At 42.9% G+C, this 27,240-nt stretch overlaps 1 protein-coding gene across 8 annotated transcripts in view; it reads right to left on the bottom strand.

Moving 5' to 3' along the window:
• Positions 1–26,839, bottom strand: part of SCAPER (S-phase cyclin A associated protein in the ER) — a 215,371-nt gene extending 188,532 nt beyond the window's left edge. For 5 of the 8 annotated variants that reach the window (XM_083630088.1, XM_083630090.1, XM_083630089.1 and 2 more), the window contains exons 1-5: positions 26,407–26,839; positions 21,718–21,793; positions 17,058–17,175; positions 15,864–15,934; positions 11,410–11,604 (exon numbers count right to left, since the gene is read on the bottom strand). In XM_083630088.1, the coding sequence (XP_083486214.1) occupies positions 11,410–11,604; positions 15,864–15,934; positions 17,058–17,175; positions 21,718–21,793; positions 26,407–26,462 (516 nt within the window). In that variant the 5' untranslated portion in view covers positions 26,463–26,839. Of the gene's footprint in view, positions 1–11,409; positions 11,605–15,863; positions 15,935–17,057; positions 17,176–21,717; positions 21,794–24,633; positions 24,693–26,049; positions 26,149–26,406 lie in introns of those variants that run through there. The other 3 variants (XM_083630092.1, XM_083630093.1, XM_083630094.1) reach the window with 3 other exon arrangements.
• Positions 26,840–27,240: the final 401 nt, after the last annotated feature.

Here is a 27,240-nt window from a genome sequence, read left to right as displayed (position 1 = left end):
CACAGGGAAACTTGGAAGCTTCTACTTTCACTTTTGATTAACCATCACTGATTAATCACAGCTTAGTGTAATGCTCAACCTAAAGTGTGCTTAATCTTAGCTAAGAAAACAAGCCAGCTTCATAAACCACAGTTTGACCGGATGAATATGCCTGTAAGCTGCGGTTAGTTTACAAAGGAAGAAAAGGTTTAGGACCTTTCCTTGTGGCCATGCCAGATGAGAGAGGGAAGCACACAAGCCCAAGGCCAACACAGACATGTTCTTGCAACATTAAACCATGTTTCAGTGGTACATGAAAATACAGCCAGAGGGTTGAATCCAACTTGTGCAATGGAACTTCCACCTCCTCTCCTGCAGTCCTCCCCAATGTATGCTCAAAATCTGCTACAGAGGGTTGGGCGACCAGACCAGGGTAAGGAAAGTTCTGCTGCATGAGTAAAACTCCACATTATAGGTTGGACTAGATGTCCCTTGGGGTCCATTCCAACTCTACAAGTCTATGATATGTTAGCCATCTTCAATATCTAATGCGCTGTCACATGGAAGATGGAGCAATCTGGCTTTGTCGTGCTCCAGAGGGAAGTTCCTGTTGAAGTCATAAGAAAGGAGATTCTGACTAAACATCAGGAAGAGCTTTCTGGGCGAAAGAGCTGTTTAACAGTAGAAGGGACTCCCTTGGAGGGTGGTGGACTCTCCTTCCTTGGGAGTTTTTAAGCAGAGATTGGATGGCCATCTATCACAGATGCTTTAGTTGAGCTTTCTGTATTGCAGGGGGTTGGACTAGATTACTCTGTAGATCCCTTACAATTCTATGATTCTGTGAGTCTGATTTTTAAGCTTCAAAGTTTCATACAGGATTTTCAAAACAGTTCTACAGATTAAAAGGTAAAGGTAACGGAAACGGTAAAGGACCCCTGGACAGTTAAGTCCAGTCAAAGGCGATTATGGGGTGCAGCGCTCATCTCGCTTCAGGCCGAGGGAGCTGGAATTTGTCCGCAGACAGCTTTTCTGGGTCATGTGGCCAGCAGGACTAAACTGCTTCTGGCACAATGGAACATTGTGACGGAAACCAGAGCGCACAGAGACGCCGTTTACCTTCCCACCGCAGCAGTACCTATTAAACTACTTGCACTGGCATGCTTTCGAACTGCTAGGTTGGCAAGAGCTGGGACAGAGCAACGGGAGCTCACCCCGTTGCGGGGATTCGAACTGCCGACCTTTTGATCAGCAAGCCCAAGAGGCTCAGTGGTTTAGACCACAGCCCGACCCACTATCCACTTGAGTAGAATACCTCTATTTGCTAGTTTCTCTTGTATGGCTTCTGCGTAGTTTATAAAATATGTATGATTGCTCTGTAAAACTGCTAGAGACTTAAGCCACATCTAAGGGGAAAAAACCAAAAAAGTCAACTGCTAAAAAGAGCATTGATGTGGAATGCCACCAATGTAAAGTAACTTGGGAGAAGCCCTGAACAAATCTCATGTATTCTGTCTCCCTATCCCACTCATCTGCCTCGGACACCTCAACAAATGCAGGAGAAGAAACAAGACTGTAACAAGGCTGCAACTCTGTACACAACAATTCCTGTTTAAGTCTATGGAGGTTGGATAGCGAGAGAAAGCCCAGATCCACTGAGAACTTGGTAATTTGATTCTTGTCTCTATACTGAAATATTCATTCATTCAGTTCTGTGTGGGCTAGCACTGAAAAAGCAATGCTGGTGTCTAGGAATAACTCACCAAAGGCTCCTGAATAAGTTTAGAAGCCATGAAATAAGAGGAGAGGTCCTCATATGCATCAGTAACTAGCTAAAAAACAGGATGCAGAGAGTAGGAATAAAGGGGCAGTTTCCCCACTGATAGAAAGTGGATTTCTTCCACAGATTAGTATTAGGACTTGTGCTTTTAAATTTGTCCATTAATCATCTAGAGTTAGAGGTGAACAGTGTACTAGCCAAATTTGATTATGCTACCAAATTGTTCAAGGTGGTTAAAACAAAAAGGGATTGAAGGCACTCCAAAATACTCTCTTCAAAATTGGTTAACAGACAGTAAAAGCAAATGCAATTCAATGTTAGCAAATGCACATTGAGGCAATTTAAAAAAATAGAACAGATGCTAAATGGAATCTGAAACACAGGTGATTGAAATGTTGACTTAAGAGTGCAGTAGCTGTGAAAAAGGTGAATGCCATGCTAGGAATAATTAGGAAAGGGACTGAGCCCCAAACTGACAATACCATAATGACACTATATCTATGGTAAAGACACACTTGGAATACAGTGGTACCTCGGGTTAAGTACTTAATTCGTTCCGGAGGTCTGTTCTTAACCTGAAACTGTTCTTAACCTGAAGCACCACTTTAGCTAATCGGGCCTCCTGCTGCTGCCGCGCCGCCGGAGCACGATTTCTGTTCTCATCCTGAAGCAAAGTTCTTAACCAGAGGTACTATTTCTGGGTTAGCGGAGTCTGTAACCTGAAGTGTATGTAACCCCAGGTACCACTGTACTGGTTACTGTATTCAGAAAAGAGACTATGGAGCTGTATCTTGTTGAGAAAAGGTTGAGAAAAGTGCATAGAACATGAAGCCTATTGCCTATGTTCTACCGCCCCTGCTGGAAGCAAAGAGCCTCTGAATATGAGTTGCTGGGATTCACATATGGGGAGAATGCTGCTGCAATTGAGTCCTGCATGCAGGCTCCCCTTATGCATCTGGTTGGCCACAGTGAGAAGAGGAAGCTGGAGTAGATGGGACTTTGGCCTAATCCAGAAGGGCTCTTCTTGGGATCATTGCCAGCCCTGTACATGTGCAACTCTAGCAGAATTACATCCTTAACGGCTTAGATTTAGAACTGCTGCCAGTTTATATAACACTGCCTTACATATCAGATTAGTAGCCCATCTGTCTTTAGTCTTGTCCTTTCCAGAGTGGAGCCCCTTTTCCTGTCAGGGGCTGCAATTCCTTGGGTGTAATCTGTTGGGGGCTGCGGACCAAGGAGGGATAATACCGGCTTCCCCATCCTTGCCACTCTCATGACATTTGGGTCAAGGGTCACATGAAGCCTTAAGGCCACAGGTTGCTCACCTGTGGTCTACTCTGGCAGCAGTGTTCCAGAGTCTTGGAGTAAGACTCATCCTTTCCCATCATCTAGCTATGAAGATTGGATTTGGAACCGTCTGAAGGCAAGCAAAGTGCTCTCTCACCAAAATATGGCCCCTCCTCTTGAGGTAAAGAAGGCACTATTTCAACCCACATCCTTCATTAATATCTATAATCAGACACTTAGAATTATCCTAATAAAAATGCCTTCCAGTAGCACCTTAGAGACCAACTAAGTTAGTTATTGGTATGAGCTTTTGTGTGCATGCACACTTCTTCAGATGCACTGAAACAGAAGTCACCAGACCCTTACATATAGTGAGAGGGTGGGGAGGGGTATTATTCAGAAGGGTGGTGGGAATGGTTGATCCCCACCCTCTCGCTATATATAAGGGTCTGGTGACTTCTGTTTCAGTGCATCTGAAGAAGTGTGCATGCACACGAAAGCTCATACCAATAACTAGCTTAGTTGGTCTCTAAGGTGCTACTGGAAGGAATTTCTTTATTTTGTTTTGACTACGGCAGACCAACACGGCTACCTACCTGTAATTAGAATTATCCGGTTAGGATAATCACTGCACAGAAATAAAGCTCCTTTAAATGAAAATGGATCAAACTCCTCAAAACCTTGATAAATCCAGAATGCAACTTTGAACATACTTGGAAATTCCATGGATTTCAATGACATATCTCCACCATATACATTTGCTTTTCCCTGGAAAATTTGCAGACTTCATTTCATTAGTCGCCAAAACACACAACTGATGGAGACAGCCTGCTTTAACTATTTGTTCCTGTATTCCAAACCATGAAAAAATGGCATGTGCATATTGCAGCTTAAGAAGAGCTACTATGATTACAACCCTGAACACAAGAAAGCAAGTCCCACTGAACACAACACTTACTTCCAAGTAAATGTGCATAGGAGGAGGGGGGCCACTAGGAGGCGCATCAGAAGATGGCTGACAATAACATCTCTCCGACCCACACAAGGTAATTTGGAGGCTATGATGGGAGTAATTAGCCTCCCTACCCCCCCAGGATGGTGGGGGGGACTGCCTCTGCCTGCTGTGCCCTATACCACCCCCGAATTTGTGGGGATGGGGGCACTAGGCACAAAGCCCTCCTGTGGGATTTCGGCACTCCTGGACGCCATCCCTGATCCGCGCCACTAGCTGCAAGAACTTCAAAAGAAACAATTTGGATGAAGGAATGCACATATTTCAAGGAAAGAGGGGGACTAAAGACTGCTAACAGAAGAGATCTCTGATAAAACAAGACGAGTCGGAGGAACAAGAATAAATCATGAGGAGATACGCCAAGACTCGGTATGGCAAATGACTGATGGGGAGGGGGGGAAAACTTTCCTTTCTTTTCTTATGTGATTAAACAAGAATCCCCTCCCCTTACAAGTCAGAAATGTCGTATTAAGGACTTAAGCTGTGGATTTAAGGCTGTGTGGAGATAAAATTTCGAACCAAAGCATGTTTTAAGAAGAGCGTGGAATGTATAAGAGCTTTGGAATGACGCAGTTAAAAATGCCGTCGCCATATTGGGAAGTTCTGTCGGAGGTCTTGAGTCTGGGAGGAGAAATCGAGAAATAAAGCTGTTTTTATATTGTGGGTGAAACTCCTCAGAGGGACTTAAGAGCGACAGTTTTGCGAGATTAATGATGGAAAGAGCGATGTTATCTATGAAGGCGATGATATATGGAAACCATCTCGATTTGAGGATTGGAAGAACGGAAAAATTCACACAGGATTATTATTGGTGTTTATCGGCTTAAGGAGACTATCAGAAGAGATCATAAAGAAAAAAGAGAAAATATATGAACAAGATGTGATGTGGAAACAGCAAGAAAAGACTGGATAGAATTATGATCTCTGTTTGGATTGATTTGGACTGATTTGGACATTAACGCAGTAGCAAGAAGATGATCAGAATCCCCCTTCGGATCTTGAAATATGGGTCCCCCCAACAAAAAATTTAAAATTTGGCTTTGTAATTCGGAATTTATGTGATGTGATTTAATTTGATTTGATTGGCCAGTTAATAAAAATTATTTTAAAAAAAAGTAAATGTGCATAGGTTTGAGCTGTAAAATACAACTGTCCTTAAGGCAAACTTCAAAGCTTGGAGAGATTACCAACAGCTGATTTTCTCACAAGCCTGTTTGCATCTCCACCACAACCCTTCCGTCTGCAGTTTCAACCGCAAACAGTCACCAGAGCCCTGTCTCATTCAAATACAATAAACATTATCCTCAACAACACTGTAAATCAATAATCTGGCCCACTCCCTCATTGCACTGCACACAGACATTCCAATTCCTATTATGTAAAGACTGAAATGTAATGATTGCTCTTTCTTCATTTAAAATGAATGCAGGGGGTTTTCTTTTAGGAAGGCAACAAATTGCTTTAGGAATATAATAAATATTACTTGTTGTGTTTGAATAAATATCATTTCAAATTCCAAAAATGCAAAAAAAACTTGACCAGATATTCCACAGATGAACATACAATTGTCCTTTCTGATATTACTTTAAGAAAAATGATAAAATCCTTCAGTTGCAGTAGAAAAATTAAAAACAATTAACAGTTTAAAGAGATTTTGTATCATTATTTTCATTCAGTAACAATTTATAGTATGCTGAGAAGCCTCAAACGGACTTCAAGTAAATTTATGCGCTTGGCTCTCCATCTTTCCTTACAGGGATGAAAACCTAAATGCTGACATACTATTTGCAAAGGGAAAAATATTATTGCAAGTACTATTTGCAAGGGGAAATTGGGCCCCTTTCACACACTTATATGACAGCACATGTGCACTTCACATTGGATCATAAGCATAGTCAAGATTTTTGTTAGGGGTGGCAGAACCTCAGTTGCTATGTATTTTTATTGATTTGGGGGGAGACAGCTGCCCCTCCCTGCCCCCCTTGGCTACGCCCAAGTATTGGATGCATTTACACCTAACAACAATCCAAGGCTGTTGGGGCACCCATCTTGATCGCTCCTGCTTCACTCCTCCTGTGGAATGAGGAGGAAAAACAAACCCAGTAAGCCACCATTGAGCTTGGCATGCCTGTGACATCTGAACCCAGGATCCTAGTTTGTTCCTCTCCTAATGAGTCAGGATTTTTAGTATGCCTTAAAACATGGTTTGTTGTTTGATTATGAATCCTGGCTTACTTTGAAATGTGAACATGGCTGCTGTGGGTACAGTGGTACCTCGGGTTACATATGCTTCAGGTTACATACGCTTCCAGTTACAGACTCCTCTAACCCAGAAATAGTACCTTGGGCTAAGAACTTTGCTTCAGGGTGAGAACAGAAATTGTGCTCCGGCAGCAGCTGGAGGCCCCATTAGCTAAAGTGGTGTTTCAGGTTAAGAACAGTTTCAGGTTAAGAACGGACCTCCAGAACGAATTAAGTACTTAACTCAAGGTACCACTGTATATGATTCAGAGAGCAGCAGATAGGTCTGGTTCCCCAAACTGTTAACACAGGTGTCTATAAATATGGATTGTCACATGCACATGTGATGTTTTCACAGGTACACAAACATGTTTTGCATATACCTGTTTAAAAAGTAATATGTGAAGCAGTCCACACATTTTTCCTTTCTTCTTTTCTATCTCTACATGTTTGTTGCCTCCAAATATTTGACACATCAGCCCTCCTTCCTGACGCCCTTTTGGAACAAAAACAGTTAAGACTTTTCAAAACGAAGGGGGAGGGAAACAAAAGAGAACAAAGTGTCTACTTCTCCCAAAGCAGTGCAATTCAGACCTTTGGAAACACCAAATTCTGGACCCCTTGATGGACAGCAGGTGAGATTGAGATGGCTCCATTCCCTCTTCCATCAGCCATGGCCAATGCTGAAATGAGCACAAATCCCCTACGCATGCTTACTTGGGAGTAAGCAGAACTGAGTGGAACTTACTAATGAGCAAACATCTGGAGAATTGGGTGCACATCACACACTGCTATTTCTGTTCTGTTCCTTCAAACCTTAAATAAAGCCCCAAACAACGGAAAAATGTATGAGGAGGAAATATTTAACCTTATTTGTAGGCCTGTGCGATGTACCAATACATAATTCAAAACTGGTTTGAAGCAGCCCACATTGCGATAACTGTTTCAGTATATTTGATCTGGCAATACATTGCAAACAGCCTTCAAAACTCCCGGAGGTGGTATAATTGCGAGCAATTTGAGAAGTCCTGTCCCTGTGTATTGGTGATTGCTGGCTGCTGCCTTCCAAACACCGTTTTGCCTCCCCCAAAGTGAGATTGGCTGGCTGCTTCTTTCCCTGCCTTTCCTCTCTGATTGCTTCCTTGAGGCTCTGCCTTCCCCCTCCAGCTGCTTCCCTGTGGCTCATCTCAGCCAGCTGCCCTGCCCCTCCTGGCACCTAAAGAACCACCTGCCAGGCTCTGGATGGGGGGGTTCCCCTTCAGTGTCTCACTCCTCCACGATCCATCCTCACCCCAGCCAGGAATCGAGGCTCTTGCTTCTTCCTTCTCCCTCTCTTTGTCTAGGGAGGAGTGGAAGGAGTTCGCCCTCCAAACGCAAGAGCTTGCCTCAGTTGCCCCTCGCTTGCCTGCCTCTCTGTGGCTGCTTCCTCAGCCACCCGCACACCCAGTCTCCAGGCCCACCGTACATAGCTCCATCCTTATTTCAGACATCGTGATATACCAGCATATCACAACGTTTAGCTGGTGATACACTGCGATGTTGGAAACCAACCATCACCCAGTCCTACTTACTTGCAGATATCAGAAAAAGATGGAACTTGCAGATACGGAAGCTCAAGCCTGCCACTGTAGCCTCAGTCAAAGTCACATCAAAAACTGAGATCACTGCATGGTATAAATGAGAGAAGGTTGGTGCTAAAGACAGGGGAAGCAGAATTACTTCCATCCAGAAGAAGCCAACATCACAGTGCAGTGTCACCGTAACCATCATTATTTTCACTTTCTTTTGCAGTGCGAATATTCCCCACCCCAACTAAAAGGTAAAGGACCCCTGGATGGTTCAGTCAAAGGTGACTATGGGGTGCGGCTCTCAACTCGCTTCAGGCTGAGGAAGCCAGCATTTGTCCACAGACAGCTTTTCCGGGTCATGTGGCCAGCAGGACTAAATCGCTTTTGGCACAATGGGACACTGTGACAGAAACCAGAGCACACGGAAACGCCATTTACCTTCCCGCCACAGCACTACCTATTCATCTACTTGCACTGGTACGCTTTCAAACTGCTAAGTTGCCAGAAGCTGGGACAGAGCAATGGGAGCTCACTGAGTCATGCGGATTCAAACTGTGATCTTCTGATTGGCAAGCCCAAGAACGCCACCACAGCACCACCCACCCCCACCCCAACTAACACATAGCTATAAGCATTTTACAGGGTACACACCCCACACATGTACACACCCCACACAATAAAGCAAATAGAGATAATCACTCCTGCTAATATTGACGTCAGTGGCCCTGTGCCAACAGAACTAGAGGCAAAATTATTATTTTCACACCTTTTTTACCACAGCAACCCAAAGTGACTTACAATATTTTAAGGAAAAGAATAAATACATATATACATTAAACAAGGTCAGCTAAGAAACAGGAGGGAAGTTAGCATCTGCAGACATACACGAACACCCCCCCCATTTGTAGGTCCCATTTGTACTTTCTAAAACATAAATGCCATAACTGAAGTGGCCATGGATTGTCACCAATGCATAAGACTGAACTAAAGCTCCAGTGGCACAATAAAATAGACCTTTTTTTTTTGAAAGGCAGGAATTCTATACAGTTTTCTAATGTTTAGGGTTTGTATACAAATTATTCATTGGATAATTACACTGGTATCACTTAACAACCTTAACTCTTCTGTAAAATGAATGTTTGGGGGATTTTTTGTTTTAGTTTTAATGCGGTTTTGGATATATAATATTTCCTTCCCAACTTAGCATGAATGGTATGACCAGAATTCTGAATGCAGTTTTGGATCTATGGAGATGTCATACAAATAAACTACTGTTCTTTCAGCCACAAAAGTTTAGAAAATCATAATCTGATTACACTGCAGGGAGTATCAGGTCTCTTTAAAGTGGGCGGAGGGTCTTTGGGGAAATTTCCTGAGCAGGAGGACAGTTCAGTTTAGTTCAGTGTTTCGTTTTTTGTGTGTGGTGGGGGGAGTTAAATTGTGTTAAACCAACAGACAGCTTGGAAACCTCAAGCCACTGTTTGGTTTCAGAATTTGCTTTCTTCCAGCTCTATTTGTACACTAACCCTAGAGTCAATTTGGTCATCTTTCATTTCAACAGAAAACTAAATATTCATGACCAGATGAAAGTTCTCTTTACATGTCATGGACTAGCAATAATAATGGTTTCCAGAATGTGGTGAATATTTTCACTCAAAGTTCATAGGAAAGTAATTTGGATACCTTCAACAGTTTCATAATGTTAAACTTCTCTCTTTTGCTCGCCATGTATTTCTTGGGGTGTGTGTGTATGTATGTATATATTCAAATTGTTATACTTATTATAAAACTCCAAGGAGTAAATTTGATGTTATAAAGAAGGAAGCCAGCTTCCTTTCAGTTGAGCTGGCGAAAAATACACTGGGTGATGTGTCTGTTTTCCATCTAAAATTATATGGGGGAAGCCAACTTATGACTACGACCCACCCAGACACTGTTTATACTGAGCCATCAATCTTCCATAATTACCACCAGCAAGTGAATGAGAGGAGCGATAGCTATCTCTGGAGAAAGGGAACAATGTGTAATTAAGATATTAAACAGGAAACGAAAGAATGTGAATTCAGGCTGAATCTCAATAGTGCCACCTACAGGATTGATTACTGAAATTTTGGGGGACTTGCAGGTAAATCAACTACAATATATTCATATACAGTCTACTGTGTGTTAATCTCACTGCAATGGGGGAATCATATAAATATTAAATGTTGTTAAATGAATAATTTATTTTAGAGTTATTCTTTAATTAGAGCCCTTTAAGATTTCTTATTTTAGAGCTTCCTCTGTTCTGAGAGCTTCTGGTTTTATTGGATTTCAGTGGTTTACACTGCCATAATATTCTTGTTTTTAAAGCAGTTTTGACCATATAGGGTATATATAAAATTAAATTATGATTAATCTTCTGCAAACAAACAAGATTAGAGAGTTTTAAACAGCCAATTTTAAAAATGACAATTGCTCAAAGGGTTAGTTAAGTTAGCCTGTTACAGTCAATACAAAGAGCAAACTGGAATCCAAAGGCAACTTAAAGAATAAGGAAACTATCCTAAGCTCTCAAGAAGGGTGGTTAAAGGTTCGTGTGGATCCTGCAGATTTGTTATTTCATTTCAGTTTTAGAGCAATTTACAAAAATAACTTATACTATAGATAAACAATCAAACCAGAAACCTATAATAACAAATAGAACAATAAACTTTTCTGAAAAGCAAAAACACGAACATTTTGAAACGTTTTTCAGAGTCAAGGATCCCTTCTGTCTCATCCTCCCTTCTTGCCCAAGCAGACCGATTTACGATACGTCACTCTGACCCCGCCCCCACTAACAAGTCCACCTTACACACAAACACACCATCCACCCAATTGCTCCAACACCTCCCTTTCAACCACTATCATCCACTCCATTGAAAACTTACTGCAAAAGACAGCCGGAGACCATGAAAGCACCCACCAACAGAACCATATGAAAATACATTGCAGCTGATTAGGCTCCCTCTCAGTGTAGTGAGAAGAAGGTCTGCAGCCACAGGCCTTCCCCAATGTGGCTGTGGAAATCAGTGCTGCTGCCACTGACCCACTGGTGCTGCCCTGAATGCAGTGGGTCCAGGGAGGCTATGGATCTACAGGATCATCCCCACCACAAACAGGCCCTGGAGTCAATGATTTAATTTTCCTCTCAATGCCGTCAAGGGGAAATACATTATGGGGGGGGGGAGGGAGGAAGACAAAAATAGAAAAAGCCACTCCAATCACACCCTCAACTCTGGCCACAGCTCACCAGCAAGGCCCTGGATGGTGCAGTGGTTTCACCACAGATCCCAACCCCAATGGAAATGAATGTTCTCTAGCACATAAGCATTCAGAACCTAAAGTCTGGAGTGGCAGATGACGAAACGGGCTCTAGTCTATGAAAGCTTAGACCACAGTATATCTGCCTACTCATAAAGAACAGAGCAACAAGATTCAAGAGTCCTGCAGTACTTTGAGGATTATAAGTAACAACCAAGCATCATCCATGCATGTACTGCACTACCAGAAGAGCTTACCTTGCATTCTACTACACTCTGATCTGATTCACAGGTGACATAGATTTCATCAACTGCACGTCTTAAGTTGTCAAAAAGGAAGGCCCAGTATCGTGCTCGCAGATCCACTTTCCGAGGCTGTCTTGTTTTAGTTGGGCTTTTATCAAAGTTTTTTTCTCCAGTAGCTGATGTTATTTTGCAATCTGATGTGGTACTCTGCAAAGAAGGGGCACAACTTGAAATGCAAAATCCAGCAAGTGTGGCCAACGGTTGGCGATTCACAGGACATGCATTTTGCTTCAGCCCAAACACTTTTAAAACAAAGCACTGAAAGTATTCAAATATAATGTGCTTTTTTTAAAAAAAAAATGTTTAGGGGTACTCTCATTTTGACTCAAGAAAATCACCATTTTATAGTTCAGAATGGGAACAATAAATATAGTAAATGGACAAAAGTACAAAGATTCACAAAATGTTTAGGGGTATGCGTCCCCCTGCATCCCCCCAGGAAAAAAAGCACTGAATATAATGTTTCCAAGACTCCACAGATAAGCTTCCTGCTGGATTCCAGCTCTCATCACCCCGACCACTGGCCATAAGTCTGTGGTGGGAGGGCCTGGAATCCAACAACATAGGGGGGGCTCAAGGGTTTGAAGGATGGGGAGGAAGCCCTCTGCTCATGCACTCCCTTGAGCGCATAACATTTTGGCTTGATCAACTAGGAGCAAATTACCCCCTTCTCTCCCCCTACCTCTCTTCCCCCCCTTATACTGTATACAGCATCAAAGTCTCATATCAAATATAAATGATCTGTAAAAAGAACTCTGTGATCTGAAAGCAGAGGTGATGTTTGTACTTTTATAACCCAAGAAAATCTTCAATAAAAGCAATTAAAAAACAACAACACTAGGAGTAAATTGTGGTTTACAATCGTAGTTTGGAGGGCTCACTCAGATCATAGTTTGCTGATTTGAGCAAAGCAGCAAAGTACAGTTTGATGAAAGCAGGAAGTTATCCACTGAGCCACATTCATGGGACAGAAAGAGGGAGCATTTCAAGCACAGTGAAGGAACTTTTTAGTTCTTCTCATAGACATTGTGATAACGGCAAATGTTAAATTAACATTCACAGGTAGAATTTACAAAGCACTTATATTCAATAGAATTACAGTAATACTCTTTAATGTCTCTAGCTAGAGAATTCAATATATACCTAAAAGGCATGTTCAGTTCTCTTGTCGTATTATGTGCCCTCTCCTATACATGTGCAAGCAGCTTCCCATCCATTCCCACAAAAAAGCCCTCTGTGCACATACAAGGCAGAGCTGCCAAGCATTTTGCTGTAGTGTCTACAAGCACAGCCTAGGAATCCAGGGCAGCACAGGAGACACTCTCCTCCATTCTTTGGCTAACATTCCTTCTTCCATGTTTGCTGGCCACCAAAGCTGCTCCTAAAATAGGGATGGAGAAGCTCTCTTTCTCCAGGTGCTGCTAGACAAGAACTTTCACCATCCCTGGCCATTGGCTGTGCAAGCTGTGGCCCATGGGAACTGAGGAACCACAGGTTTCTCATCCCTGTCCTGCAGAGTAGGTGTACAGCATTGGTGATCAACCAGCGCACCAGGACACCCTGGGGAGACTTGAGGAATGTTCAGAGAAGCCCTGGGGGGCTGTCCTTTCATTCACTTTCAGCCCATATCTTCCTGTATCATCTCTCTTTCTCTCCAAGAGCCAGTGTGGTGTAGGGGTTAAGAGCAGTAGTCTCGTAATCTGGGGAACCGGATTCGCGTCTCCACTCCTCCACATGCAGCTGCTGGGTGACCTTGGGCTAGTTACACTTCTCTGAAGTCTCTCAGCCCCACTGTTTGTTGTGGGGGAGGAAGGGAAAGGAGAATGTTAGCCGCTTTGAGACTCCTTCGGGTAGTGATAAAGCGGGATATCAAATCCAAACTCTTCTTCTCCTCCGAGGAACATTCAGGGGAGCTGGCAAGGGCAGAATGGGTTGGGGCAGAGCGGGGGAATCCCCACTTACGCACATCCTGTAACAAAACCCCAGGATGAGCTGGAACCCACAGGGGAGTCACAGGAATAAAGCGGTTGGTCAAGGGAGCGGTGGACTCAAAAAGGTTGAAAACCACTGATGTATAGTGTCTGGGCTGCAACCCTAAACACACTTACTAAGGGAGTAATCCTATTGAGCATAGTGGGACTTGCTTTTGGGCATGAATGCATTAGGACTGCTCTGTGAAATACCTTTAAATGAACTGTATAAGAGTTGTTGCTTTTAATATAAAACCTATGGAAATTAATCTTGCCTTTGCCAGTCAGCTCTGGTGTCAAAGTGACCGAACAGCCCCAAGAGAGAAAGTATTAAGTTTCCATTAGTGATATCTGACTATCATTTTACATCTATGCTTCTCCATTTTGTGTTTCATAAAGCCTCATTATTGAAGTGGAACAGTTGGGTATTTGTGTTAGTGTTGCCCTTTTTAATCTCCAGGCGGTTTGAAATATCAGTGTAATTTTCTGTCTCCCCCAGAGAGTGAGACAGACATTCATCACGTCTGGATGTTAGTTTCACCCTCCACTTGCTCTGACCAGAAGAATTTTCTATTTGCTGAGCATCTAAAATCTATTTCTTGTTAGCTCTTCAGCAATATTTTAGCATATCTGGTACAAAAAAAAAAGAATCTGTGGTAAACCAGACCTGCAAAATAAACCCTTAAAGTTCAGGCTACAGATTGTCAGCAAAATAAATGCAATGTGTATGTTCTTGATATTTTTACAATACGGAAAAGAAAATTAAAACTTCATTTAGTAGTTATCAGATAAAGTGCCTGCCCTAAAATAAAAGTTGGAGACAAACAATTTAGGTTCATTAATTTCAATGTGTCTGCTCTGAGTAGGAGTTAGACAAATACTACCCTTTGTTTTTATCATTTTAACCATCAATACCACCTTTTTCTTTAAAATGAAAAATGGGGTCGTGACCACGTATAACTGCCCCACTTGGTTAGCTACATTACACTCACCGTAGATGACACATACAAGGGATCTGACCAACACATGTGGCAACTGAGACGCACAGACAGGAGACATGTCCCAACTCACACAGAGCTCCAGGAAGTTATCAATGACTTGCAAACTTGCAGACAATACCTTCGGTTTCTTTCATGTGTTCATATCAAGCAGGCTTCTACCTGCTAGTAAGTGGGACTGCAGACTAAGATTAAATGAAGAATTGGGGGCTGGGAGGTTAAGGAAAAGTTTATTTTAAATCCCACAGTATGAGTCATGACTTATCTGGGCTGCTGTTTCCACCTTCTGTGATGCAAAGCTTCTCATCGCCCAAGTCTATCACTTAGGAACTGCTGAAAAACTAGCCTCAAGGAGACACACAGGTCAACAAGGAGGTATTGCCTCCAAACCCCAGCGATCTTAGACGATGATGAGAGAAGAGCTGTTACTGGAGGCAGCATTGAGCCTGAGGCCTGCTTCCTGGTTGGCATCCCAGGAGCCTGTTAACATGTGCAGCACACACTTGTCTCTGCAAGCCTTGAACAGTTGTTCAGCTGGCAAGAACCCACCACATAGGATTAAGGGAAGAATAAAAGGGAGGTAAGGAACACAGAGAACACTTAGAAGGGCAGGTGCTAAAAACTATTTTTAGAAAATTAAGGGGTTGGGTTCCAAGATGATCGTTGACACATGCCTCTTTTCCCCACCCAAGGAGAACATCTGTAATTTCACAAAGCATGGTAGAATCAAGAGAACACTAAGCACTCAGTGATCATTATTTCACAGAAAGGACTATTTCTCACAATTTCTGACAGATGAGACAACCATCCTGCATATTGCTTCAGACAGTGAAGGGAGGTCACATGATTAAATATTCTTCAATCCCTCAGGTCACATGAATTTATTATTTATTTACTTCATTTATCCCAAGTTGGCATATATGGTTCTCTCCCTCCTCCTTTAATCTCTGTGAGGTGGGTTAGACTGAGAGGCAGTGACTAGCCTAGGGTCACCTAGTAAGGCCAAGTGGGAATTTGAACCCTGGTCTTCCAGGTCCTAGTCCGACACTCTAACCACAATGTCACGTTGCTTAATATACTTTCTTGTTCCATACCTGTTACCTGCAGCTTTCTGGTAAAATGGAATAATAATAACAACAAAAATTATTTAAACCCCGCCCTGCTTTGTCTTATGGCTCATGGGAAGAGACTGCATGCACATCCATAAAGCTTCTTCATACCTCAGCTTAACTGGCATATGATGATCCAAACACAATGCCAGCAAACCAAACACTGAAATAAAACTGCTTTGTGGAAGGATGGGAATGGCTTAAGATATATTTTATCTCCAGTACAGTTGAACAAAACATTCCAAATGAAGCATTTAAGTTTTGTTTCAGAACACATTACTTTTCTAGTGTGGTATGAAGAGCAACCCAACAAGAAAACTTGCATGTACCTGTTTAGTAGTTTTATGAGTTCCCTGAGTTATTCTTTTGGATTTCCCTCCTACTTGCCATTTTTGTTTTCCTGTGAAAAGAAAACAGCATTTGAAGCAAGCAATAATTCCGTAATGCTTACATTGGATATGGTAAACCTGTGGTCCTCCAGATGTTGCTCGACTTTTTAAACTCCATCAGCTCCAACCAGAATGGACAGTGGTTAGTTAGGGTGCTGGAAATCAACATCCAACTTCACTGGCATTTATATGACCTTTTCATAAATCTAACAACTCTTGAGTTCCTTCATGCCTAGCAGATGGGTTGCATTTTTATCGGATTTTGGCAAAAATTAAAGGAGAAGAGGTGTCGGGGGGGGGGAGCTTAATGGTATGCATAGCTCACAACCCCAGGCTCTCTCCAATTTTAGTAAAATCATACTCTGTAAAAATGGCAACTATGTAAGACATGTCAGATGTCAAGGAGAACATTCCACTCCATAATTAGAGCACTGATTTGGGGGTATACAGTTTTGCTGGTGCTCAACCTTTTCTTGCTTTTATAGTTCTAGCTGCATGCCTTATTGGGGGGGGGGGGGACTGACAGGCATAATAAGAATACAGTACAAGCCCTGCTGGAGCAGACCAAAGGTCCATCTAGTTCAGTGGTTTCCAACTGGTGGTCCGCAGACCCAAGAGGATCTGCATAACCCACCCAGGCAGTCCATGGCACCATTCACACAACCAAAACTACCATAGAGATATAAACATTTTCAAACGTAGGGGGTCCATGGCTTGGCTTTTGTGAAACACGGGGGCTGCAGTATTTAGCTAATTGGGAACCACTGGTCTAGTCCATTATCATCCTGTGTGACAGAGGCCACTCTCCAGATACATCAGAAGCAAGACGTGAATGTGGCAACCGTCTTCTCCTGCTGTTGCCTGCCATGCCCAGCAACTGGTGTCCAGAGGCTTACGACCTCTGAACATGGAAACAGTATACAGCTATTGACAGACTTTTCCTCCATGACGTCATCTAATCCCCCTTTAAGCCATCTAAAACAGTGATCACAACTAAATCATGTGATGGCGAATTCCATTAAGTTAAAGTACACCACATTTGAACTTTCCTTGCCTGTCCTGAACAGAATGCCAATCTGTTTCACTGGCATAATTACTTGCTGAACATAAATATGATCCATGGTTAATGCATACCATCATCCTCTTTGCTTTCCAAGGGCACACTCCATGCAATCAGGTTCCTTGCTGTGCGACCCTCTTCAGCCACAATTTTTCTAACCTTGTCATGACTATTTGAACGCTGGAAGGAAGCCTGAAAAGAGAGGAAAATTGTTTCACTAACAGCACAATAATCCTATCCATACTACACCTTATTCAATGAGGATTACTCTAAAGGGCATAGGATTGCAGTCATTGGATTGGGTTGGTTCCAATTCAATGCTAAACCATGGTTTGAGCTAACCTTCCTTTACTCAAGTGGTGATTCATGCTCCAGCTGTATAAGAAAAAATATTGTTTATGCCTTCCCTAAGAGTACCTAGATGCTATCCTAAACTGCAGCCTCCATGGACTGAGCAATGTCCCAAGGCATGGTTTGTCAGTTAAGACACTTTATCAAAAACCACAATGTGCCCACACTGGGGTTTGCAAATTAGCTTTATTTTTTTTAAAGATATTTATTAGGGTTTTACAAAAAACAGAGATTTACAGAATAAAAGAAAAACAAAGAAAAAGAAAAATACAAAAAATACAAAGATACATAGAAAAGAAAAAAAAGAAAATACAAAATACAAAAAGCAAATCCATTTTTTGATATCTTTAAGCTCATTTGCTTGTTTCCTTGACCTCCTCACACCTCCCCTTTTTGTATTCCCATTTACATAATCAATTCAGCAAATCCTTACCCTCTTTCATTTATCTTCACTCTATATCATAACATATTATAACTCTATATTTTCATCCATTTATCAATTCATTTTTGCATATTCTTATTAACTTTTGTTGCTGAATACCACTTATTGCCAATCTGAACATAATTTTAGCATTCATTAATTTTACAATATTTCTGAAGATAGTCTTTAAATTTCTTCCAGTCTTCTTCCACCACCTCTTCTCCCAAGTCTCGGATTCTGCCAGTCATTTGCGGCAATTCCATATAGTCCATCATCTTCATCTGCCACTCTTCCAGGGTGGGTAGATCTTGTGTCTTCCAATACTTTGCAATAAGTATTCTTGCTGCTGTTGTTGCATACATAAAGAAAGTTCTGTCCTTCTTTGGCACCGATTGGCCGACAATGCCCAGAAGGAAGGCCTCTGGTTTCTTCAGGAAGGTATATTTAAATACCTTTTTCATTTCATTATATATCATCTCCCAGAAAGCCTTGATTCTTGGGCACGTCCACCAAAGGTGAAAGAATGTACCTTCAATTTCTTTACATTTCCAACATTTATTATCGGGCAAATGATATATTTTTGCAAGCTTGACTGGGGTCATGTACCACCTGTATATCATTTTCATAATATTCTCTCTTAAGGCATTACATGCCGTAAATTTCATACCTGTGGTCCACAACTGTTCCCAGTCAGCAAACATGATGTTATGACCGATATCCTGTGCCCATTTAATCATCGCAGATTTAACCGTTTCATCCTGCGTATTCCATTTTAACAGCAAGTTATACATTCTTAAAAGTATCTTAGTTTTGGGATCTAACAGTTCTGTTTCCAATTTTGATTTTTCCACCTGAAAGCCAATTTTTTTGTCCAAATTATAGGCCTCTCTTATTTGATAATAATGAAGCCAATCTCGCACTTTATCTTTTAATTTCTCAAAACTCTGCAATTTCAATTTGTCTCCTTCTTGTTCCAATATTTCCCAATATTTCGGCCATTTGGCCTCCATATAGAGCTTTTTCTGAGCCTTCGTTGCAAATTAGCTTTAAAGCATTATTTTATATCCTGATTTATCAGCCATTGGCAAATCATAGTTTACTGTTACTTCTGAACCATCTCTTAAGTCTTCGGTCACTAATATATTTTTTCTGATCAATAAAAAAACCACACACAAAAGTTTTATATAACTGTTATTTTATACACCAGCCACAAAGATCTACAATGGGTGGCTAACCTGTGGCATTACAGATGTTACTAGACTCCAATTCTAATCAGTTCCAGCCAGCATAGCCAATGGTCAGAGAAGCTATGAGAGCTATAGTCTAAAATATTAATTAACAAGTTAATAATTAAGCTCAAGCGAATACATTCAGATACGTGTAATGAAGCAGTTGCACATATAAAACCCCTCAGCAAGAGACTTTTCCAAGCAATAATGGATGGGGTGAAATGCAGAATACGAAGAGGACATACTGCGCTATGTTGATAATTTTTATATTTTATTTCACCTCCAATCATTTTCTAGTGTCTTGATTTCAAAGCCACAGTGTGCCATCTAGTGTCATGCAGAAGAACTCAAACAGGCATCTCTGAGCTGCTTCTTTCACAATGTTTTACTTTCCCAAATTTTTGCAAACGGTGAAACTGTCACTATTCACAATTCTGCACATTTTAGATATGCTTCTCAAGTTCCTTAACATGAACTGAACCATCTCCATCCAATATTTCTCCCCCAGAAGGACAGCATTGTAATAATTTTACAGTACTCTAAACACCAGACATCTTTGTTGCCCAGAGAAAGAACATTACATAAATGCATTTGGTTGTGAAAGCAAAATAGGCACAAATAGGTTAGTGTAGTGCGACTGCTGGCTCTCAACAAACCACAATTTGTAAACAGGGAGCCAGTATTAAAAATATGTGAACCCTCTCCTCTGTTAAGATAACTATGTTTCCAGTGTTAAGATAACTTTCCAGTGCTAACTACGGTGTCATGCTATGAGTGCAACCTGACAAAACCATGGTTAACATAAGCCAATTCTCTTATAACCATGTTTCACAAACCCACTTCAAACAACTGGTGTCAATCTTTGGTTTGCAAGGAAACCATGCTTTGCCTTGGCACATATGAGACCACAGTTAAATACCAGTATGGAAAGGACAGGAATGAAACTGCACATATCAAGACCATCTCCTTAACTGAAAACTATGGTTTGTCAGGACCCAACATTAATTCTGCACCAGGTGAAATGATTCTGCAAAAGAATCAAAATCCTTAATGCAAGCTCAAGGTGGGAGCTGGAAAGGCATTCACATGCTACTCAAACCAAGCTGGAACACTGCAGTTTGCTAGTTTGAAATTATACCTTATAAATCACACTCTTTTTAAAAAAGGTATAAGAAGGGACATTCTAGACTTTACACAATACAGTGCTGTGCAATATTAACCATTAATATCAGGGTTTTTTCTGCGACACCTAAAAACAAGACACTGTATGATATGTAACAAACTTGACAATGTAGAAACTGCTCCTAGGCTTACCATCTAGGCAAACAGAGAAATAAAGGAGGAGGTAAGGAAAGACAACTGAAGAAGCAAGTAGAATTGAGTTGCACTTTGCCTAACTTTGCCCACATGAGACTCAGGTATAGTTAGAATTGTTCATGCATTGAGGAAAAACATATTGTGTGAACTAGCTGCAATTTCTATCTGAGACAGGGAGTGGGTGTCTTCCAGAGACTGCTGAACTTGATGGGTAAGGACTTTGCCTCGATCTCCCCATCATTTTGTTGATAAAAGACAGATCTGTGAGGCACTGGAAAGGATCCATTCTTCACAATGCTTTCAAAAAGCCTTTCAAATATAAACAGTGTGATTCCTGTTGTTTATAAAACTGTGGCAAATGGCCACACCAGATTTTAAGATGCATTAAAATACTTGTTGTGACATGTTCTTTATTATGTATTTTGTATTCTCACTTTGTATTTTTCTGTTGTGAACCGGCCTGGGATCTTTGGATGAAGGGTGGTATACAAATTTAAATAAATAAAGGCAATTTCTTAGGCAAACGGTTTTCTTTTCATAAATAGCAATTTTCAAAATCTCTATGGTAATATATACATGCTTTTGTCATAAGAAAAAAACTTTCCTCACCAGAGACATGGCTACAGCACTTTCAAACAGAACATCTCATGAATAAAAACAATTTATTATGTTTAAAAGTTACTAGACCACTAACTGCATTTGAAGGTTTATGTGAAGAGGTTAATTCAGTGAGGAGGGCACTGTTTTTGCAGCTAACAACAACCAAAAATGTAATAAAACCATCATGAACAGTTTAAAACTAGAAACGTTCACAGTATACGTGTGTGTAGAGCAGCTAAACATTGCCCATCCCTAAAAGAAAGGACATAATATGCATCACTGGTGGGGAAAATTTGATGAATAAGTTTTAGGATTTGGTGCAAGCTAGCATAAAAGATATAAAATTAAAGTTATGACCTTTTAACAACACAACTAGGTTATAGCAATGCTTCTATAAGAAATGAATTCCGAATAATAGTTTAATAGTGCAAAATGTGAAAATCCATCAAAACATAGAAAGGGACTGGGTTAGAAAGAAAGAAAAAGGATTAGTAGTGATCAGTTAACACAGCAAAGAAGGATTCAGCAGCAGGGGAAGAAATCAAATTATAGAATCACAGAATGGTATAGTTTGAAGGCACCTCAAGGGGCATCTAGTCCAACCCACTTCAATGTAGGAATCACAACTAAAGAATTCCTGGTAGAAGGCCATCCAACCTCTGCTTAAAAACCTTCAGTGAAGAACAGTCCACCACCTTCCAGTTTCATGGAAGACTGGTAACTATTACCCAGATATGTGGAAACTAAAACTGTGAACTAGGACAAGCCAAACAAGTTAAGATCCTAAAATATGGCCATAGTAGACATACAACTTACCATCATGTTATAACTGTCTTCTACATCAACCGGTTCATTTATCACATTTTTTGCTGACCCCATGAAGTCATCATAGCTGTTTAATATAAAAGAGAAACATTTAATATTCAAGTCACAAGCATCAGGAATTCCTAAAGTTGCAAAGTCAACTAACATTTACACCCAGGCACCAAATTCGATTATACTGCTAGTGGACCACAGTTTGCTGGCCTAGCAGATAATTCCTTAGACTAGTCACACTGACTGCCATGCTAGCAAGACTATGGTATTAGACTAACAACGATGGGGCACTACGCTGCTGTTACAGAGACAAACATGAATGAACAATGCATTTTATTCATTAACAACCAGAGTAATCACCACTAGAAAACTACAACTTGGGGAAGCATAGATATAAGAAGATTGCAATCAAATAAGCATCATGTTTCAATTCTTACATTTAAAATATCCATGACAATGTCCCACATTCATAACACTGCCCTAAGCTACCTTTAGGTAAAGGTAAAGGGACCCCTGACTGTTCGCTCCAGTCGTGGCCGACTCTGGGGTTGCGGCGCTCATCTCGCTTTATTGGCCGAGGAAACTGGCGTACAGCTTCTGGGTCATGTGGCCAGCATGACTAAGCCGCTTCTGGCGAACCAGAGGAGCACAGAAACGCCGTTTGCCTTCCCGCTGGAGCGGTACCTATTTATCTACTTGCACTTTGACGTGCTTTCGAACTGCTAGGTTGGCAGGAGCAGGGACCGAGCAACGGGAGCTCACCCCGTCACGGCCCTTCTGATTGGCAAGTCCTAAGCTCAGTGGTTTAACCCACAGCACCACCTGTGTCCCTTATAAGCCACCTTTAAACCAGGATTAATACTGTCATGTCTTGAGAACAAACCACTCTATTCTTCTCACATTTTAGTTGCTTCCGATTTTATCGGAAGAAACTCCTAATATGCAAATAGACAACCAAGGAAAAATCAAGAGGTGGTAGCTATCTGTATGAAAGGTAAGAGGAGGACCTTCAATTCTACTAATGGGAAAAGATCATCAGTTGTGGTGGTGCTGAGTACAACATACCTAGCAATACCCTTAAACAAACTAGTCACCTCAACTCTTTATTATAATCATTATTTTGCTTTACATCTCATTGTTTCTATTTCCCACACCCTCATGACATTAGGCCTAAGTCATCCCTTCTGGAATAAGTGGGATTTACCAAACTTTTCCAACTCTTTTCTCTTAGGGACTGTTGTTGATTCCAGAATGGATACAACAATGAGATCTATTGTTGAATTTAATTTATGCTAATTTACATTTCTGAAAACTTAATGTATAAAACAAAAAAAAATGGGTCAACGTGGGTCAAGGATGCTGCTAAAACGTCAGGTTTTCAAAACTGCAACTGCAATAAGCACTGGGTTGTGTACAAAAATCCTACACCGAATGTAAATTGCTGTTTTGCTGCTGACTACCATTATTTCCTTGGCACACTCCAAAACAGTAAGATTGCTTTATCTTGGACTTTTCTTGGTGCAAAAACACACAACGAAATGGAAAGCAAAACACTAAATCCTAGTTCCATAGAAGCAACAAAACACCTCATTTTGCTCAAGAGATATATATTTGAATCATTCAACTTGGTGCAACAGACGGAACCATACAAGCAAACACAAATTTGGCCTTCATTTTTTTTTCATTTTTCCTCCAATGAACCGAAGAGGACACATAGCTGCTCAATTCACAACGTGCATCAGACGAAACAGGCTTTTGCCTATGAAAGCACATGCCATGGAGCAGCTCAAACATGAGACAGGAGAAGCCCACTGGGGAGGGAGCAGCCAAGAATGAGAGCATGTCCAGAATTTGACACACTGATTGCAGCCGTCACAGCTTTATCCCATTATCCCTCCTCTGGTGGAAAGGAGCTAAGGTGGCACTATTACCTGAAAGCACCACACTAGAAAACCCGCATCATCTTTCAGACTCTTTTCGGCCAACAGTCTTCAATACTAGCATCACAGTGCCAATCTACAATAAAACAGCAACTCAGAAAGGATATTGTTGAGCTGGAAAGCACTGAGAAAGGGGCAGCCAAAATAACCAAGGAGCTAGAACAACTCCCCTATGTGGAAAGGTTACTACTGGGGCTTTTTAGCTGAGAGAAAAGATCAGTTAGTCCTTTTTCACACAGCGCATAGTTAAACTATGGCATCACTACCACAGGATAAAGTGTTGGCCACAAACTTTGATGGCTTTAAGATGGGGTTAGACAGATTTCTGGAGAATAAAGCTATCAATGACTACTACCCAGGATGGCTGTGTACTACCTCCAGTATTGGAAGTGGCATGCCTCTGGGTATCAGTTGTTGGGAATCACAAGTCAGGAGAGTGGTCTTCCACTCAGGTCTGTCTTTCTTCCACAACCTTTATATATAGCTTTATTGTAATAAAATGTCTAAGCAGTTTACAAAAATCAACTTGATGCTGAACTAGATGGGCCTCTGGTATGATCCAGCAGGGGTCTCCTAACATTCTTAAGATGCTGCCAGACTCTCAGATTAGCCAGGGTCTTTGAAAAGAACTGGTTAATCTAGGAAGCTGTAGAAGCGCCTCCCAGGATAATCTTCCACCAGACGAGACAGAAGAGAGAGTGGCAATGCAGGTGCATCAAGTGGAAGGCTGAGCTGCAGAAGGTGACAAGGCATGGGAGCAAGGAGACAGTGCCTGTGACCACTGCTAAAAACATGCAAGGAGCAAGGGGAGGGGCTGACGGGGTGGGAGGCGGAAGAGGCTGACCAAGATGTATGAGGGAGGGTACCGTGCAACAAAACATCTAATGCCTCCCTAGTCATGCCATGATGAACTAATACAAAGTTTTAAGTGCCACAGCACTGTCTATAGGAGGAAGAGGAAAAGTGCTGTTCATACCATGAAAGGCAAAGTTATGTCCGTTATGGGACTTTTAGTCCGGATAAAGTGTGCAGCCACTTTTGGAGAAAGAAAGAAAATATATACATATCAAGTTATGGAATGAAAACATTTAGTGTGTTCCCAACCCATCCCCTCAGGTAGGCATGGCTTATGTGCAAAGAATCAGTAGTGCCTCAGTAACAATAACAAAGGTATTAGCATTTTTTTAAAAAAAGAAAGGGGAGCGTGCAGAACAGTATTCCTCAGCAACTCAATTATCCTGGCTTCAACCACCACCTTCAGCACCTTTCCTCGAGCAGCAACTGAGTCTGAAAGTACCAGAGGCCGCTGGAAGAATCAGTCCAAAAATCACACAACCATTTCAAGCACTTTAATGATCACTCTGGAATCTCCATCTGCTTCAGTTAATGCACATTTATCACGATTCACAAATTACACTTCCCCATTTTAGCTGGAGAGGTTGTGGTGATATGTAATGCAAGGAAACGGTTCCATACTTGTCTACCTAGGATAATGAACATACTGTTCTGCAGCTGGTAAGAAATGCAATCCCATGATGACAAGTTTGGTGACGGTGTAACAGGGCATAAGCTCCTTTTCTGTGTTACCTACTCTCCCTCCAGTTGCTTCATCATTCCTTTTTTCAATAAAATTGGCAGGCAGGACTGCGGAGGGCGGAGATATACCTTTTATCAGTACAGGTTTCCCTTCTGGAGGAAATTTACAAAACCCTTACAAATTTCACCAATGCCTCAAGTGTGTTTCTTTTGAAAACACTGTTTATTAAGGGGACAACTACATGGACCAGAAATGGAAGCATGTATACACTTTTTTTGATTAAAAAGAATGACATGGCTTTCACTCAGCTGTGACGATTTAATGAAAAATCAGAGTGTGGGAAGGTGAGTGAAACGCTTGTTCACATACACTCTGGAACATAGAAAAGCAGGAGGAACTGGGTAAAGGAGGCATGTCATGGCTATCAACCAGAACCAAAGTCCTATTGTTCCTCGGTCCTTTTTGCTTCCACAGACTTACAAGGCTGCCCCTCTGAAATATGCCCCTATTGCTTATGACACCCCCCCCCCCGCATTCATCCAAGAAGCCCACTGCGCCTTAAAAGCACGACGTGCCTGTCATGTCTTAACCGTCCACAACTGGATGAACCAGGGGTCAGCAACCTTTTTCAGCTGTGGGCCGATCCACCGTCCCTCAGACCATGTGGTGAGACGGACTGTATTTGGGGGGGGGGGGATGAACGAATTCCTATGTCCCACAAATAAGCCAGAGATGCATTTTAAATAAAAGCACACATTCTACTGATGTAAAAACACGCTGATTCCCGGGCCGTCCGCGGGTCGGACTGAGAAGGCGATTGGGCTGCCTCGGGCCCCCGGGCCTTAGGTTGCCTACCCCTGGGATAGACCGTGTCCGCAATGCTCTTCGGTTAGTGTTTAAGGCGCCCGAGGGCGACCCCTCCTCCCGGCCTCGACACCTGCGCTTCAGCCTCTGTTGCTCGTGCCACACGCAGAGGCGAAGGGGCTCCCCGGCCTCTCCGGGAGGCGGCCCCGAGGGCAGCGGGGTTTGGCTGCCACCACTATTCCTTCTCAGTTTTTCCGAAGGGGGACGGGGAAGGCCGGGCTGAGGCGGCGGGCGAGGCCCAGAGGCGCAGCCCTCCCGGGGCGGCCCGGCCGAGGGACCGGCGCGCCGCCATCTTGCTTCCCGCCCCTCCGACTCCGCCCGCCCCTGCGGCGCCGCGGGGCCACTTACACGCGCCTCCTCGCCGCGCCGTTCCGCCTGCGTGCGTCCCGCCGCTGTGACGTCATCTCGTCCCGCCGGTTGCCGGTGCGGCGACGAAAGGCGCTGGCGGGGCAAGCGCCTGCCCCTCCCCCCGGCTCGAGGGGAGCCGACTGAGCGTGCGCGGCGAGCTCTGCGCGTGCTCCGTGGGGCTGCCGAAGCCGCCTCGGACTTTGCTTTCCCGCTCTCCTTTGCCCACTTCTGCCCCCACGGAGCGTGCGCGGCTGGTTTTCCGGGCATGCGCGGCAGCGTCGCCCGAAGGCGCGCGCCCGCCACTTCGCCGCACGAGGGAGAAGGAGGCGGGAAAGTCGGGGCCGAGCTCTCCTCCCCTCGCCGCTCCGGGCCAAGGGCTGGCGGGCTCGGCGGGGCGAAGTGCTGCCCGGAGGAGCGCCAGGATGAGGCCCCGGCCCCGCCGGCCTCGGGCGCGCGGTCTCCGCAGCGGAATAGTTGGGTGTCCCGGGATCCCTCCCTCGCGGGACCGCCCTTCGACTGCGCAGGCAGAGCCACCAGGGCCAGTGGCCAGGCAGGCCAGGCCTCCTTCGAAGCCATCTGGGTTGGCGGCCGTCCCAGCCTCTTGCGGGAGCGACTTCCCACAGCCCGCGCTGCGTGAATCGGGGTCTCTGCCCATTAACAGAGGGCTCTTGAGAGCCAGTGTGTGGTGGGTAAGAGCGGTAGTCTCATAATCCGGGGAACCGGGTTCGCGTCTCCGCTCCTCCACCTGCAGCTGCTGGCTGACCTTGGGCCAGTCACGCTTCTCTGAAGTCTCTCAGCCCCACTCACCTCACAGAGGGTTTGTTGTGGGGGAGG

The sequence above is a fragment of the Podarcis filfolensis genome (genome assembly GCF_964270895.1).
Source record: "Podarcis filfolensis genome assembly, chromosome: 9".
Classification (NCBI taxonomy): Eukaryota; Metazoa; Chordata; class Lepidosauria; order Squamata; family Lacertidae; genus Podarcis; species Podarcis filfolensis.
Note: the sequence above shows the minus strand (reverse complement) of the source record. Positions and strands in the feature narration are given on the sequence as shown.